Here is a 14613-nt window from a genome sequence, read left to right as displayed (position 1 = left end):
TGAACATACTTTAAAATAATAGGTAAGTTTGATCATAAAAATATGATAGTTTAGTTAGAAAATTTTGATTAAAACTATACTTAAAGTTAATAATAAAAATACGACTCATTTTTAGGTATAAAATAATTAAATCAAAGTTATAAGGTTAAAATAATAAGTAGTAATGTTAGTTTAAGGAAGGAAACATAAAACATAACGTTTTACAAAATCGTAAATATAATAATTAAATTTACTTTTCGTACTATAAAATAATAAAATAATAATTTAGTGCTTATAAAAAAATTTAAAACAAAATAATATTTTAAAGTTTAATATTTGAAAGAAATTACAAAATCGGAAAAAAGTTTAGGAATTAAAGATGGTTTGAAATGGATAACCAAAGGATTAGAAATTTGAATTGAAAATTCGAAATAATTAATCAGAAGATTAAGATTAAGAATTTTGAGTCTGTTACATTTTTGATATAAACAAAAAGATTTTTTAGGAAACAACAAATGGAACAACTCAAAATGACAAATATGAAGATCATTTAGGAATAGAGGGAGTATAAACTAATTCGTGAATGGTTAAAAATATTTCAAAAAAAATACTCCCTTTATCCAATTTGATTTGCAAGAGTGGTTTGAAAGAAGACTATTATCTATGAAGAGTTGAAATATTTTGGATGAATTTAAAAAAGATGGTGGATCAAATTCCAAATAAGAAAATAATGCAGAGTGAAACAATCTAAAATAGATTTTGATACAAATTGAGAAGAATAAAGAGAGTAAATAATAATTGATACTGATTGATAGTTGGTGTACCAAGTGAGTTCAATAAATAAGTAGATGAGATTAAAAGATTAGTTAAATTTGTGTGTAAAGTTAAAAGAAAATTATAAAGATCTTTATAACAAAAAAGTTAGTAAAACACCTAAAAATAAAAATTAGATACAAATTATATTAAATAGAGGAAGTTACTTTTTAGTCTTTTTGGTTAAATTAGCTTTTTAAAAATTATTCTTTATTTGGTAAATGATAATATGTTATGGTTTTGTGCAATGCCATAACTTTTTTTCTCCACGGTATCACAATTCTTCAAATTGTGTGAGCATTAAAAGTTCCTTCAAAATTTTGCACTACACTTTTGGACCTTAACCATTCCACTCCTGAAAAAATGTTCTAAAATATTCCCTATATTCTTTTTTATCTTCCATATTATTATAATGGGTAGTTATAAAAGTTCTTCCATTTTAGAATACTTTCTATTTTTAGAAAGTTTTTATCCCATTTTTACCCCTTAAAACCCCCCTTTTCTTTTAATGTACCCCTTTTCTTTTATTTATAAATATTTTTTCTCTCATACTTTCAATACAATCATTACTTCACACTACTATTTAATTAAAATAATACTCACTACAACCTCATACTTCCAATACAATCATTACTTCACATTACTATTTAATTAAAATAATACACACTACAACCCAAAGATTCTATCTTCCTTAATATGTGTGAAAACCGAAAGTGGAAGATAAAAAATAACAGAGGGAATACTTTTTTTAATCCAAATTAAGTAGGCTGATTTTACTCATGCTTTTGGATGGTTCTTTTTTTATGTCGGCGGAGCATCAATATTAGGCTTTTATGAAACATGATCATATATTTTTTGAAGTAATTGGCAGTTGGCACTATAGATTTAAATTATGAAAAAATTATATTTATAATTTAATTTTTTATTTTATAATAATTTAACCTGTATCCTTATTTTTGTATTAATATAATATTTTATTTTATAATAATTCAACATTTACCCTTAGTTTGTATTAACATACTCTATTAATATGTTGATTGTAAACTAAAAGCAATGGATGATTTATTAAAAAATAATTTAAATTTGAGATTATTCATAGTGAATTGTTAAAAATTAGATCATTAATATTAATTTTTCTTTTAAATTATTAAAAATTCTATAATAATCCGACCCAAATTATTCGGATACGAACTATAACGAAACCAAATCATTATTTCTACTATTAGCAAAATTAGATATCTAAATTTTCAGATCCGGATTTGTCCATTTTTAACATCTACTTAGCACTTACCGAAACTAGTGAAATGGTGTTATTTTAATAAATTGTTACTTTAATATATTACTACTGTTCTTTTTTTTTTGTTTGTTTCCGTTTTTTTTATGCAGTTTTTAAAAACTAATTTTTTAGCCTCAATATTTCTAATTACGCATCATATAAATTTTAAAAATTGTATGATAATGAGTTAGATTAAGATAATTTTAACCAAATCTCACATTGATACATTATATCTTTTATATCTCTCTCAAAAATCATAGTAAAGCTTCTCTCTCCTTAAAGTAAAATATTAAAAATGGGAAAAACATTAAAAAAGAGAGAGAGGAATACATATTTAGTTTTTTCAAATTCTGATATTTTGTTTTTAAATTATAAAATATTAACATATATGTTTTGATTATTGTTATTGGGTCAACTAGCCCCAATTTGATGGGCCAGTTCAAAGGGCCCAAAGGTCTTGAAAGTCGGTCAAAGCCTCTAAAAAGCCCACTTCAAGGGGTAGAATCACTAAAATGCTCCTTGATCAGTCAACCAAAGTCATTTATTGCCTATAAATACTCTAATTTATTATCATTTATGGTATGTTTTTCCTGTCTCTCAACTACCTGTATTCACTTTTTGCTTCATATTTCCGACCACTGACTTGAGCGTCGGAGGGGCTTTCCGGAAAACCGCCTCCAGACAAGTAACTCTGTTCGTTTTGCAGGTCAGCAGCCGAACCTGATTCAAGTAATTCGGACCCTTCCATAGCAGGATCCATTTAGACAAACAACCCCTTCCTTCTTGGATTTAGTTGACTCAATTTCTTCGCTGAAACAATTAACTCAATTTAACTATTGAATACATTTAAAAAATTTAAAATGCATTATAAAATTTAAAAAAATAACAATTAATTACAAAATTATTCAATAAAAAAATATTTCAAATATTTAAATATTTAACTATCCTTAATTCCAGTAAATATACGAGAATATACTAGATTAGATAGAAACGGATAAAAGTAGTAATTAGGTGGAATATGAAGAATGACTAGAGTTTTTACTTCTAGAACCAGGGGCGAACTCAGTTGGATCCTGCGTTCGTACGTGAGGGCACTGAAATGTTGTAAAAAAGTTTGTAATTAATAGGGGTCAATTGAACCAATTTTGAAAATAAATCTCATAATCTTCTTCTCCTTCAGACCCGTAATTTGCGGCTACCTACCAACCACCACGACAACCGCAGCCGCCAATCCACCAGATTCCACACACCATTTCCTCCTCCTCATTGCCGACGTCTCACGCCTTATACTTTGTGGATTGTTATTACACAAGATTGGTTTCTAGTTGTGAGTTGTTATTTACCTAATTTCAAGGTATGAGCTTTCTATGCATAAATAAATTGCAATTAAAATTAATTATCATTGATTATATATTATTTCGGTAATTTGAAACAAACCCTCTGTGCTATGGTTAGATTTTAAAAGTTCTTGATTTTTCTTTTTTATTTGAATATTATTATTTAGATGATAATCAAATTTTAAAAAAAAATGTGTGATTTTTTAACCAATTACAATTTAATATGTAAAGATAGTTTAATTAATTTGTGTTGGTGATATTTTAATTATTTAATATGTAGAGATCAAACTTCAAGTGTCATGGAAAAATACTTCAAAAAAAGTTAACACAAGAACCCTACTCTTCCCAACAAGAAGGGGGAGAAGCTAATGACACAAATATCTCTGAAATAGTTGATAGTTGTGCTAAGCGTATTAAAATTGATCCGAACACACTCAAAAGAGACCCCGTAAAAAGACAAAAAGTTTCAAACTATCATTCAAATGATAAAAACAAAATACGAAGAGTCTACCTTTTGAAAGGTCCTTTTCAGCCTAAGCTTGAAAGCTTTCTACAAACATGTAGGAGGAAAAATACGAAAGTTTAATCCTAAATGGTATGATTTATATCCAAATTGGTTAGAGTATAGTGAGATTAATAATGCAGTATATTGTTTACCTTGCTATTTGTTTAAAAATGAAGTAGGGGGACAAGGTGGTGGTGAAACATTTGTTACTCGGGATTTTAACCAATGAGATAAAAAATATCAACTTCAAACTCATATTGTTTAAAAATTAGTTAGAGTATAGTGAGATTAATAATGTAGTATAGAATATAGAATATTATTTTTAGAGTTGAATTGAAAATATTAATTTTTTATATATAGTTATAATTTTTTAATGTTTTTTTATCGCATTATATTTGTTATAATTGTGCTCTCAGTGAATTTGATTCTTGGATGTTACTGTCTAGAACAATGGATGAGGATCTAGAAGGTTTAGTTAGGAGGAGTCGGGACAGCGGGGCGGCCGCAAATGTGTTGAATTCAGAAAAGTAGAATAATCTACGTGTAAGTACTATTGTTCCATTATGGTAGTTGACCTGTACATATTACAGTACACCTCTCCGTTGCATTTCTTTTTTCTTTAAAAAAATAATTTGTGTAATGGTAGAAACAAATAGTTTGAAGATCGTGGTTGACTAGTGTTTGGCATTTGAAATTGAACACGGTCGTTTTCCTCTGAAGTGCAAATGCATCTAATCACCATTTTATGTTGTATTAGGAAGTTGTTTAGTTAATATAATTTTTACCGATTTAACTAATATTTTTTGAGTGAAACTGATTTTTACTATTTATTATTGATTTTATGGATAAAACTGATTTTTACGGATCAAAACATATTGGGAAATTTTATGTGATAATTCTGAATTTTTGACTTTTTTCACGTGGTAGATAAACCTTTACACTGTTTTTACCTAACATAATGACATATTTTTCAAAAAACAAACGTCGTGATCACTCTAATTAACCCCATATTTTGAAATTCAGTCAAAATAAATACTTAATTTAACCAAAAACTTAATATTTTGTCTAATATAAAAAAAATTGAAATCTCAAGGTCACCACGTAAATTTAGAAAAACATTTGTAAAAAAATCTAAAATTTGAATTACAAAGTGGAATTTCTCAAATATACTTTTAGTTACAAACCAAATTATTACAACTTATTTATATTAATTGTAACTGATTTTTACTTATAAAAATGATTTTTGTTGATCAGTATATTATATATATAATTAAAATATGTCGAAGATTTCATATAGAGTATCAAGTATGATTCTAGAATTTTCTAGGGTGCTTGACATTGTCGTGTTTAAAACATTGACCAATCAAGATTGCGTGAACATACGAACTGAAACATACTAATATCCATAAATACATTAATTAATATTTTTAATTATAATTCCAAATCATCACCCAACAAATAGAGAAAAAATTGGCAAAAAAAAAAAAAAAGAGTTGCGCAGAAAAGGAAAGTTCGAAGTTAGGAAAAAAAAAATATACGTTGAAAAAATAATAACTGTTGTCTGCTATGAATTTGATACTTAAATTAGGAATACAATAATTTTTAAAATTAATAAGCCAGTAAAATAGTTAGTATTTTAGTGAAGATTCATCATCATTCATTATTGTAGTCGGTATATTTTACTCATAAAAACTATGTAATTAATGTCTAAATATGAATATAAAATGGGTGATCATATCCATATGATATGAGATTATGTCTAAATATGAATATAAAATGGGAGATCATATCCATATAATATGAGATTATGTTTACCATCAACAAGACCCTCAATTCGAAACACTATTATTAAAGATTATATTTATATATATATAAATAAAATCAACACTTTAAAATTTTTGATTTTTATGTACCGAGGAAAATAGTATTTAAAGGGAAGTTTTAATATAATCTATGAAATATTATTATAGAAAATCGTGCTAAGTATGTTGGTATAAAATTTCATATAAACACAAATTTTAAAGGAATATCAATACATATTATCATTATCAAATAAAATATTTCTAGTAAAGTGATATAGTCATTATTAAATTTTTGTAACAATCGATAAATATCAGCTATAAACTTACAATTAGTAAAAAATCAGTTACTATAAAAAAATCAGTTTTAATCAATACAACTCAGTAGTAATTTATAACTAAAAATTAGTCACAATTAGTAAAAATTAGTTTCAATCAGTAAAAATTAATTTCAATAAATAAAAATCTATTACAATTAGGTAGAAAAAATTAATAAAAATCAGTTTAAATCAGTAAAAATCAAATAAATCTTTAAGCATCGGGTGAACTAGACGCCTTAATAGAAACAATATTATTGAGAATTCAAAATAATTAATTATATATCAATTCATTTAGTTAATTAAGCAGCTTAAGTTAAGTTAGTCATGTGAATTATAAAAAATCTAAAGCAGTCAACATAAGTTTCACAAGATTAGTAATAGTTAACATAACCATAAAGAATGGTAAGCAAGAGAGGACTAATGCTCTTATCCTTCGTTACTTTTTGTTTGTTCATTTTAAATTTTTTTCATTTTATGAGAAAAAAATTTAAATTTGATTTTTGAAGTATATATTCAAGACAAAATATATTTATATGAGATCTTGTTAGATTTATCTTGATGCAAAGAATTTTAATATATAATTTTTACAATTTTTTATTATACATACAATGAGATATTAAAGCTTAAAATTTACTTTAAAATACGTAAAAAAGTAAAATAAATCTTATATATAGTTCACACGAATAATAACAATAATAATAAAAATTTTAAATAAGCAGAAGAAAATTATGTGCTTAGGTGTGGGCTACCTCATTGACAGCAACACATGACCCAACAAGTTCGAAACTTCGTTGAGTTTGGTCAACGAACGCCATTTTGCGTAGAAAATCTTTTGCTATGTTTGCTATTTATTAATTACTAATTACTTCTACTAATTACTAGTTAATATTCATATTTCGATTTTTTTTTTTTAGGATTTTAGGATTTAATCCTTAGAAAATTAAGAACTACTCCATTAATTCTATAGTATACACATAAATTAAATTATAGGTGGAAAAAAAGATATGATTAAAAGACGAGTAGATGGATAGCCAGCAAGAATTGAATTCAAATTCTTCTTAAGATAAAATGGTACATTCTCTAACTTTAGTAAAATTCATTTCACATATTTACCTATAAATTATACTTGGAAAAGGGAAAGCTCGAAGATGAAGGCAATAAGAATTAAATTTAGGGCTTTACTTAGAAAAAGTGATATATGTTTAAATCTGAGATAAAACTAAATTCTTCTAGATTCTATTGTCATTTTCTATTTTTTTTTATAACTTTGTTATAAAAAGTTTAAGTAGTATTCACTGTTCTGAAATACTTGCTATATTACGATTATTAGTACTATTCATTGTTCAAGTTCATTTTACATATTGTGGCTTAATATGTAAGAAAAAAATATAATTAAATAAATTTCTGATTTTAATTGTATCATGCATATTTTCAAGATATTAACTTCCTATAAATAATAATTTTGCATAATTTTCACATATAAATAATTAGAATATAATTAGACACATTAAATTCTAGAACAAAATATATATAACTTTAAGAATTAGGACTAGTAATAGCCCTTGCTCCTTAGGATTAGCTATAGCCATCTTCTTTTGCATAAACATTATTATCATCAAAGAAAATATTTTAAGCACATGGGTTTGATTATACGGTAGTTAGAGGAAACTGCAAGGGACTGCATCCTCAAATTATGACATTTCACAACATAGGTCGTTCCTAATTAAATAAGAATAGGAATACATAAAATGATATCAAATACTAGTAAATTATAAATTATTATAAAATTTGAAATATATAACTATTTTATTACATTAAATTTTGGATTTTCCATTAAATCACAACTCAAGATATAGTATCATTTTTATTTTTATTTTTATTTTTACTTTTTCTTTTTTGATGAGGAGGAATGTAAATTGACTTTTCCCTTTTATTTTACTCTAATAAGTTTCTCTAATTTGAAATAGATTAAATTACTATGACTAATACTACTTTTTAGTAATTCTGTATAATCACATTAACTTTTAATTAAGTATAAATAATATCAGATTAGAGAATGTTTTTTTATATCTATTACCAAATTATGTGACAAAAAACAAAGGTAAATTAATGGTAAAACAAAAATTTGTAATATAAAAAATCTTCATAAGTTGGTATAATTTATTATGATTAATAAAAAATTCAATTTATCATAGAAAAATTAACAAAAATTTAGATTATTTACAGAATTTTTTTTAAAATATGACAATTTATTCTATTTATTTTACATCATTTATATAAAAATCTCTCACAAGATTCCAATACAATTTAAAATAATAACGCAAAATAATTGAAAATATAGAAAGTACAATTCAAACTTTTTTTCTTAAAATTAGTTATAAAAAGTAAAAGCCGTGTATGAGAGAGAACAACATATAAATGGAAACGTAATCCAAACCTTCTTTGTTTCAGTTTTATTACCAGTCGGTGGCTTTTCTTCTTCTTCCTTTGTCTTTCTCTCTCTAACATTCTCTTTCTAAACCATACTTCTACTGAACATGCTTTCGTCCAACCTTTCATCATAATTTAATATTCAATTTGTTCATTCTTACATTCCCAAACTACTTTATTCCTTAATTCTTTTTCTTCTCATTTTTCTCTTTCCTCTGTTTTTTGTTCTGTTTTTGGTGAACTTTTTTCTACTTACAAAAAAAAATAATAATAATTAAATAAAATGAAATTAAATACAATTTTATTCATCTGGGCAATCTTCTCCGGCGTCGTTTTACAAGTTTCCGTCGGTATTACCGGATTTCCGAAGACTATGACTCTTCACCGAGCCATTCCTTTAAAGGACCGAGTTGACCTGAGGCAACTCAGAGCTCATGATAAAGCTCGACACGGCCGTAATTTACAGTCGATTGGAGTTGTTGATTTTCCAGTTTCTGGTACCTTTAATCCCTACCGAGTTGGGTATGTTTTACTGATCCCATTCCCAGTTCTGCAATTTTTATTTTTTTTTTAAAAATTTTGTGCTTCAAAATTTTGGTTTATTTGAGAATTTTTGTTAATTTATATATTTGATTGATCTTGTGAAGTGGGTTTTTTGGAAATTAATCTGGGTTTTTAAATTTTATTTTAATTTTTTAATGACGGTTTCAAAAAGATGGAACTTTTGCTTAATGTAGAAGTTTTTGCTCTATTTCATTGATATTAAAGACTACAGTAAATATCAAACTTTTTTCAATTATTATTTTTTATTGGTGTCTGCCAACTTTTGATGATTGTTTTATTTTGATATAAATTATTCCCTCATATTGTTTCATTTTATTTTTTGAGACACATTTGAAATAAGAATCTTATTTGATTTATTTATTTGATTTATTTATGTAAAGATTATTAATATTAATTTTTTATAATTTTTAATTATGTATAACTCAATATATTAAAAATCGAATATAAAAATTAAGGGGAGTATGAATTATGTGGCTATAGTGTAGGATTTTTTTTAAAAAAAATTTTGTTGAATAAATTTTGTTTTTTTTAATTGATTTAACTTTTCTTTGTTGGTGTTCCTTTTGATTTTCTGGAGTAATCTCGTATGACTAGGTTCCACTATGCTATGATTTTAAGAAATCAATTTTTACCAACTTTTATATTTCTCAAACTTTATAAAATGATTATGGTCAAAGTCAAAAAATAAAAATTAAAAAAACATAACAATATCATATTTTCGAAACCATTAAACCAATTTTATTGTAGTATTCTTACAACAATACTAGTATACAATTATGTTAAAACGTCCTTATTTTATAAAATTAAATTTGAATTTGACCCCTTTGTTTGGTATGACCCATTTTCTAATTTCTATCAAATCAAATTAAAAAGCTACTTGGCCACACTGAAAAAATAAGCGGCAAACTTGCCCATTCCATGTGGATTCCTATGCTTTTATAATATTAATTTTTTATAATTTTTAAATTTGTATATTTTAGTATACAAATAATCTAAAGAATACGTTGAATAGCGTAAAATGTCAAAATGTAGCAATTATAGTTAAACTGAAACTACTGGCCTTATTAACTTACTAATTTGTGTAGTTATGAACTTTTTATTTTTGGTTTAGGTTATACTATACAAAGGTGGAACTAGGAACTCCTGCCCAAGAATTCAATGTACAGATTGATACAGGAAGTGATGTTTTATGGGTTGGTTGCAAGGGCTGCTCTGGTTGTCCTGAAACTACTGGCCTTCAAGTATATTCACTTTTTTTAAAAAAAATTTTACTTCATTTGTGATCTTCCTTCTTTTCCATTGAGCTTTCCTAAACCGTCGCTCTGTGGCAGGGTCATTCCTAGGGTAGTTTTAAGGTGCAATTGCTCAGTGTCTAGCTCACGATGAGCCCAAATTGAATTAAACCATATTATTAAACAATAGTTCTTTAATTATATTTACACATTTAAGAACTTTTTTTATTTTTTTGCTTAGGACCCAAAAATTGTCAAAGAACAACACTGCTATGTGGGATATTTTGTGCATTGAGCTGTCTTTTTACGTAGTATAACATATAACTTTTAACAGGACATCCAACTCAATGTTTTCAACCCAACAAGTTCATCATCGGCTTCAGTAATCGGCTGCAACGATAAACAGTGTAGTGTGGGAGCTCAATACGCTGACGCTATATGTGACAACTCGAACAATTGTGCTTACCAGTTCCAATATGGTGATGGGAGTGGAACTCAGGGTTACTATGTATCCGATTTGTTGCATCTCGAAACCATTATTGGAAATACTCAATCATCTAACAATTCAGCTAAAGTTACCTTTGGGTGAGCATCAAGAATTTCTCTAAAGTTTTATGTTTCTTGAATTCTTTTCCTAGCTAGCTAATAAACAAACAAAAATTACAAGCCTATGTATACAATATATCGCTTATAGTCAGGGGCTTATCTAGACCTGGGCTGGCATGGGCCACAGCCTAGGTCATGAAAAATAAAATAGTATGTTAAACTGATGTTTAGTGGTCGATATTATGAAAGTATTGAATGAGATTGGATTTTAATTTATATGAATCTAATTTTTAGATTTTAATATAGAATTTATTCATGGATTTTTATTTATTTTCTCTCACACAATGAAAGGTCATATAATATTGGCCCAGGTAAAAGAAGTTTCCTAGATTCGCCCCTGCTTATAGGACTATGATAGCAATATTGAGGTTTCCCTATGTCCCAAAATTGTATTCTTGTTTGATTAAAATAATGACTCATATGAACAAATCTTTGGGACGGATGAGGGCGTTGGGCCGAACAATCACCTGCATGCTGAACTAATTCGGCTACCATTTTTTTTGTGTTGCAAAATTAAACATTTCAAGACTTTTAATCAAATGACACTGGCCAGGGTCTAGGTAGGCGCGGGTGTAGATTCTCTACTGGGGACATAGGGAGTATTGATTGTGGTTAATGTTGAATCAATAATTAACTTGTTTTCATTTTGAAATCTGTGGAACAGTTGTAGTGTGGCTCAAACTGGGGACTTGACCAAAACTGATCGAGCAGTTGATGGGATTTTTGGCTTTGGTCAGCAGGCAATGTCTGTTGTGACGCAGTTGTCGTCGCAAGGAATAGCACCTGCAGCATTCTCTCATTGTTTAAGGGGGGATGATAATGGTGGTGGAATATTGGTTCTTGGTAGTATCGTCGAGCCTGGCATGGTGTACACTCCTCTTGTACCATCAATGTATGCTCCTTTCTTCCTTATAGTGTTAGAAACCGCCTTTCTTTTTTCTATTTAACTACGCTAGTGTTCAAAACAGACCCTTTCTTTTTTTTAACTGAACCCAATTTGATGTAAAGACTAACATAGAAACGAGACCCGATTTCAATCCGACCTAAAACACCTGACTCGAAATTAATCCGATAACCGGAATAAACACCTCTCTACGTAGAATTAGTCAGAAACCCATTTGTTATTTCACCAAATTTTATAAATTAATAACCTAAACTAGCAATCTTTGTTAAAACATACTCCATTTTTATGGTCATAGTCATTCAATTTTGAGTTGTCACATAAAACTCATATTTAAATTGTTATAGGATTAGCTTTTTAATCACTTTACTTAATTCAAATTGGCAGGCCACACTACAATTTGAATCTGCAGAGCATATCTGTTAATGGTCAAAAGCTGCCCATTGATTCTTCCGTATTTACTACTTCCTCTAATGCTGGAACAATCATTGATTCTGGAACAACCTTGGCATATCTTTCAGAAGAAGCATATACTCCGTTCGTTAATGCGGTGAGTAATGGGTTACTTAGATACGAAATTGATTCATGTTAATGACTTTCAACTGCTAAATTTATCTTATTATAATGAATCGGGGGTAGAGGTGTTCATTCGGGTCATCGGGTCGATTTCGGGTTTGGTGTTTCTGGTCGATTTGAAATCGGGTTTTGTGTCCATACTGTTTGTAAATCATTTTTGGAGTCAAGTCAAATTTACAAAGTCGGGTAAATTTCGCGTCATCAGATCTATTTTGAACACCTCTAATCGGGTGTAGTTAGTTCTATTTGGGTGTTCGATACATAACATGAAACATTTTTATTTGCGTGATATTATGAAAAACTAAAGAGAGGTATTTAATTTTTTTACATCTATTTTGACAGATCTCAGCAGCCGTTTCTCGGTCTGTTCAACCCTTGTTATCTAGGGGAAACTCGTGCTATCTGATAACGTCAAGGTTTGATTTCTGTTTCTGTTTATTTGTCTGTCTTTTTTTAGTGGAAAAACTATACTCTAGTATAATACAATATTTCCCTATAATAGATCTACTTTCTTGTAATTCCAGTGTCGATGAGATATTCCCTCTAGTAAGCCTAAATTTTGCTGGGGGCGCTTCTATGGTTCTCAGACCGCAAGACTATCTACTCGAGCAGAACTCCATTGTAAGTTTTCTCTAACCCCATCTGCTGCAGAGAACATAGTGTCCGAGTTATTAGCAGTGATTCAACATTTAAGAATAATTTAGCCGAGTAAAACGGTCTAGTATTAATGAATTGTCTCTAAATGCTGAAAATATATATTTGGTTCAACATAGTTGTATGTTTGTGCTTCCTTCCACTTGACGTTTGACAGAAGTGGTTGAACTCGTTGACAGGCAGGAGCTGCGGTTTGGTGCATGGGGTTCCAGAAAATGGATGGACAGGGAATGACGATATTAGGAGGTAAGCTTTTACTAAAAAAAGAAGTCTTGGTTGTTGTAATCGGCTTAAAAAACTCCTGCAGTGTCTCATTCGTTCCGAATTTTACAAAATTTTTGCAGATCTTGTTTTGAAAGATAAAGCAGTTGTATATGATTTGGCGAATCAACGGATTGGATGGGTCAACTATGATTGTAAGTGGATACTAAATTTCACCTCCTTTTGTGGCCTTAAACTTGTATTATGTATCTCTATAACATAAACGATGAGTATTCGCCCATGGTCTACATAGATCAGGGCTCTCTACTCTAAATCCCAAAAAAACAATTAGTTTTGACCTGTGGTCTGCATAGATCAGGGCTTTCTACTAAAAATCCTCCCCAAAAAAACTATTAGTGTTTACCCGTGGTCCACATAGATCAGGGGTTTCTACTCAAAACCCATCAAAAACGATGAGCATTTACCTGTAGTCTTTCATGGATCAGGGTTCGAATTAACTTCAACAAAAGGGTTGATATAGTTTTCATTTTGGCATTCGAATTGTAGTTACTAAGGCACGTATACGTTTGTGTTGTCAGGTTCTCAGTCTGTAAATGTATCAACAAGCACGGGCTCGAATACAAATACGTACGTGAACACAGGACAGCTGAGTGGCAGCATTTCATCAACGAATCCTCCGTGCATGAAAATACTCGTCGCGGTGTCGATGATGCTGGCCTCTTTGTTATATATGTGACATCCAAGATGCAAGTTCATACCAATATACTTCCTAGTTTGCCTTTATTTGTAGCAAATGGCAGGCCTGATTTAGTTTTAGCTTATACATTGGAGAGTTAGAATTTCCTTTTTTGTTACTTTTATTTTTATCTATTTATAAAATTATTGAAGGATTGTAGGTAGTACATTTTTTTAGTGTACCGAGGAGACGTTCATAGTTTTGTACATGCAGATTTTCCCTCCGTCCTTGTGATTTGCTATCGATAATGATATATTGTGAGGAAAATATCAGATAACAAACTTACGAGGATGAAGGGAGTAATATGAATATTGTAAAGGGAATTTGTAAGTAACAATAGATTGTCGATATTAATGCAGTTGTGATTTAACGCACTAATTTTTTTTATCTCAGTATTTATTTTCAGTTTCTGCGTATTTAAGATTTAAATTTTAATAGATTTGTTTTAGTGTATTATTTTTACTTTTGTTTTAATTAATGGTGTAGGCATTGAATTCAACAAGTATAGAGGGGTTGTACTTTGAACAGTATTCAAGCAACTATAGTAGCAAAAATCGAGTGAAATAATGATTGGGTAAAATTTAAATTATAAACTTAGGTTAAAAAATAAGGTGGCAAAAGGTTTGAGTTGTTGACCTATTTACTATTTTTATGCAATTTGTA

At 28.5% G+C, this 14613-nt stretch overlaps 1 protein-coding gene across 1 annotated transcript; it reads left to right on the top strand.

Moving 5' to 3' along the window:
- The first annotated feature begins 8478 nt into the window (after positions 1–8478).
- Positions 8479–14345, top strand: LOC130820224 (aspartic proteinase 36). Its single transcript, XM_057685512.1, has 10 exons — positions 8479–8981; positions 10135–10264; positions 10590–10840; positions 11526–11753; positions 12150–12312; positions 12681–12754; positions 12863–12959; positions 13172–13238; positions 13337–13408; positions 13793–14345. The coding sequence occupies exons 1-10, from the start codon at positions 8743–8745 to the stop codon at positions 13948–13950; spliced, it is 1479 nt and encodes a 492-aa protein (XP_057541495.1). The 5' UTR covers positions 8479–8742; the 3' UTR covers positions 13951–14345.
- Positions 14346–14613: the final 268 nt, after the last annotated feature.

Source organism: Amaranthus tricolor, chromosome 1 (assembly GCF_026212465.1).
Source record: "Amaranthus tricolor cultivar Red isolate AtriRed21 chromosome 1, ASM2621246v1, whole genome shotgun sequence".
Taxonomy (NCBI): domain Eukaryota; kingdom Viridiplantae; phylum Streptophyta; class Magnoliopsida; order Caryophyllales; family Amaranthaceae; genus Amaranthus; species Amaranthus tricolor.
The sequence above is the reverse complement of the archived record's forward strand: the minus strand, read 5'-3'. Positions and strand labels throughout refer to the sequence as shown.

Coding starts and splice junctions, on each gene's coding strand:
- LOC130820224 (XM_057685512.1), top strand. CDS start 8,743: ATGAAATTAAATACAATTTTATTCATCTGGGCAATCTTCTCCGGCGTC. Junction 8,982..10,134: donor TTTAATCCCTACCGAGTTGG/GTATGTTTTACT, acceptor TTTTTGGTTTAG/GTTATACTATACAAAGGTGG. Junction 13,239..13,336: donor GGGAATGACGATATTAGGAG/GTAAGCTTTTAC, acceptor AAATTTTTGCAG/ATCTTGTTTTGAAAGATAAA.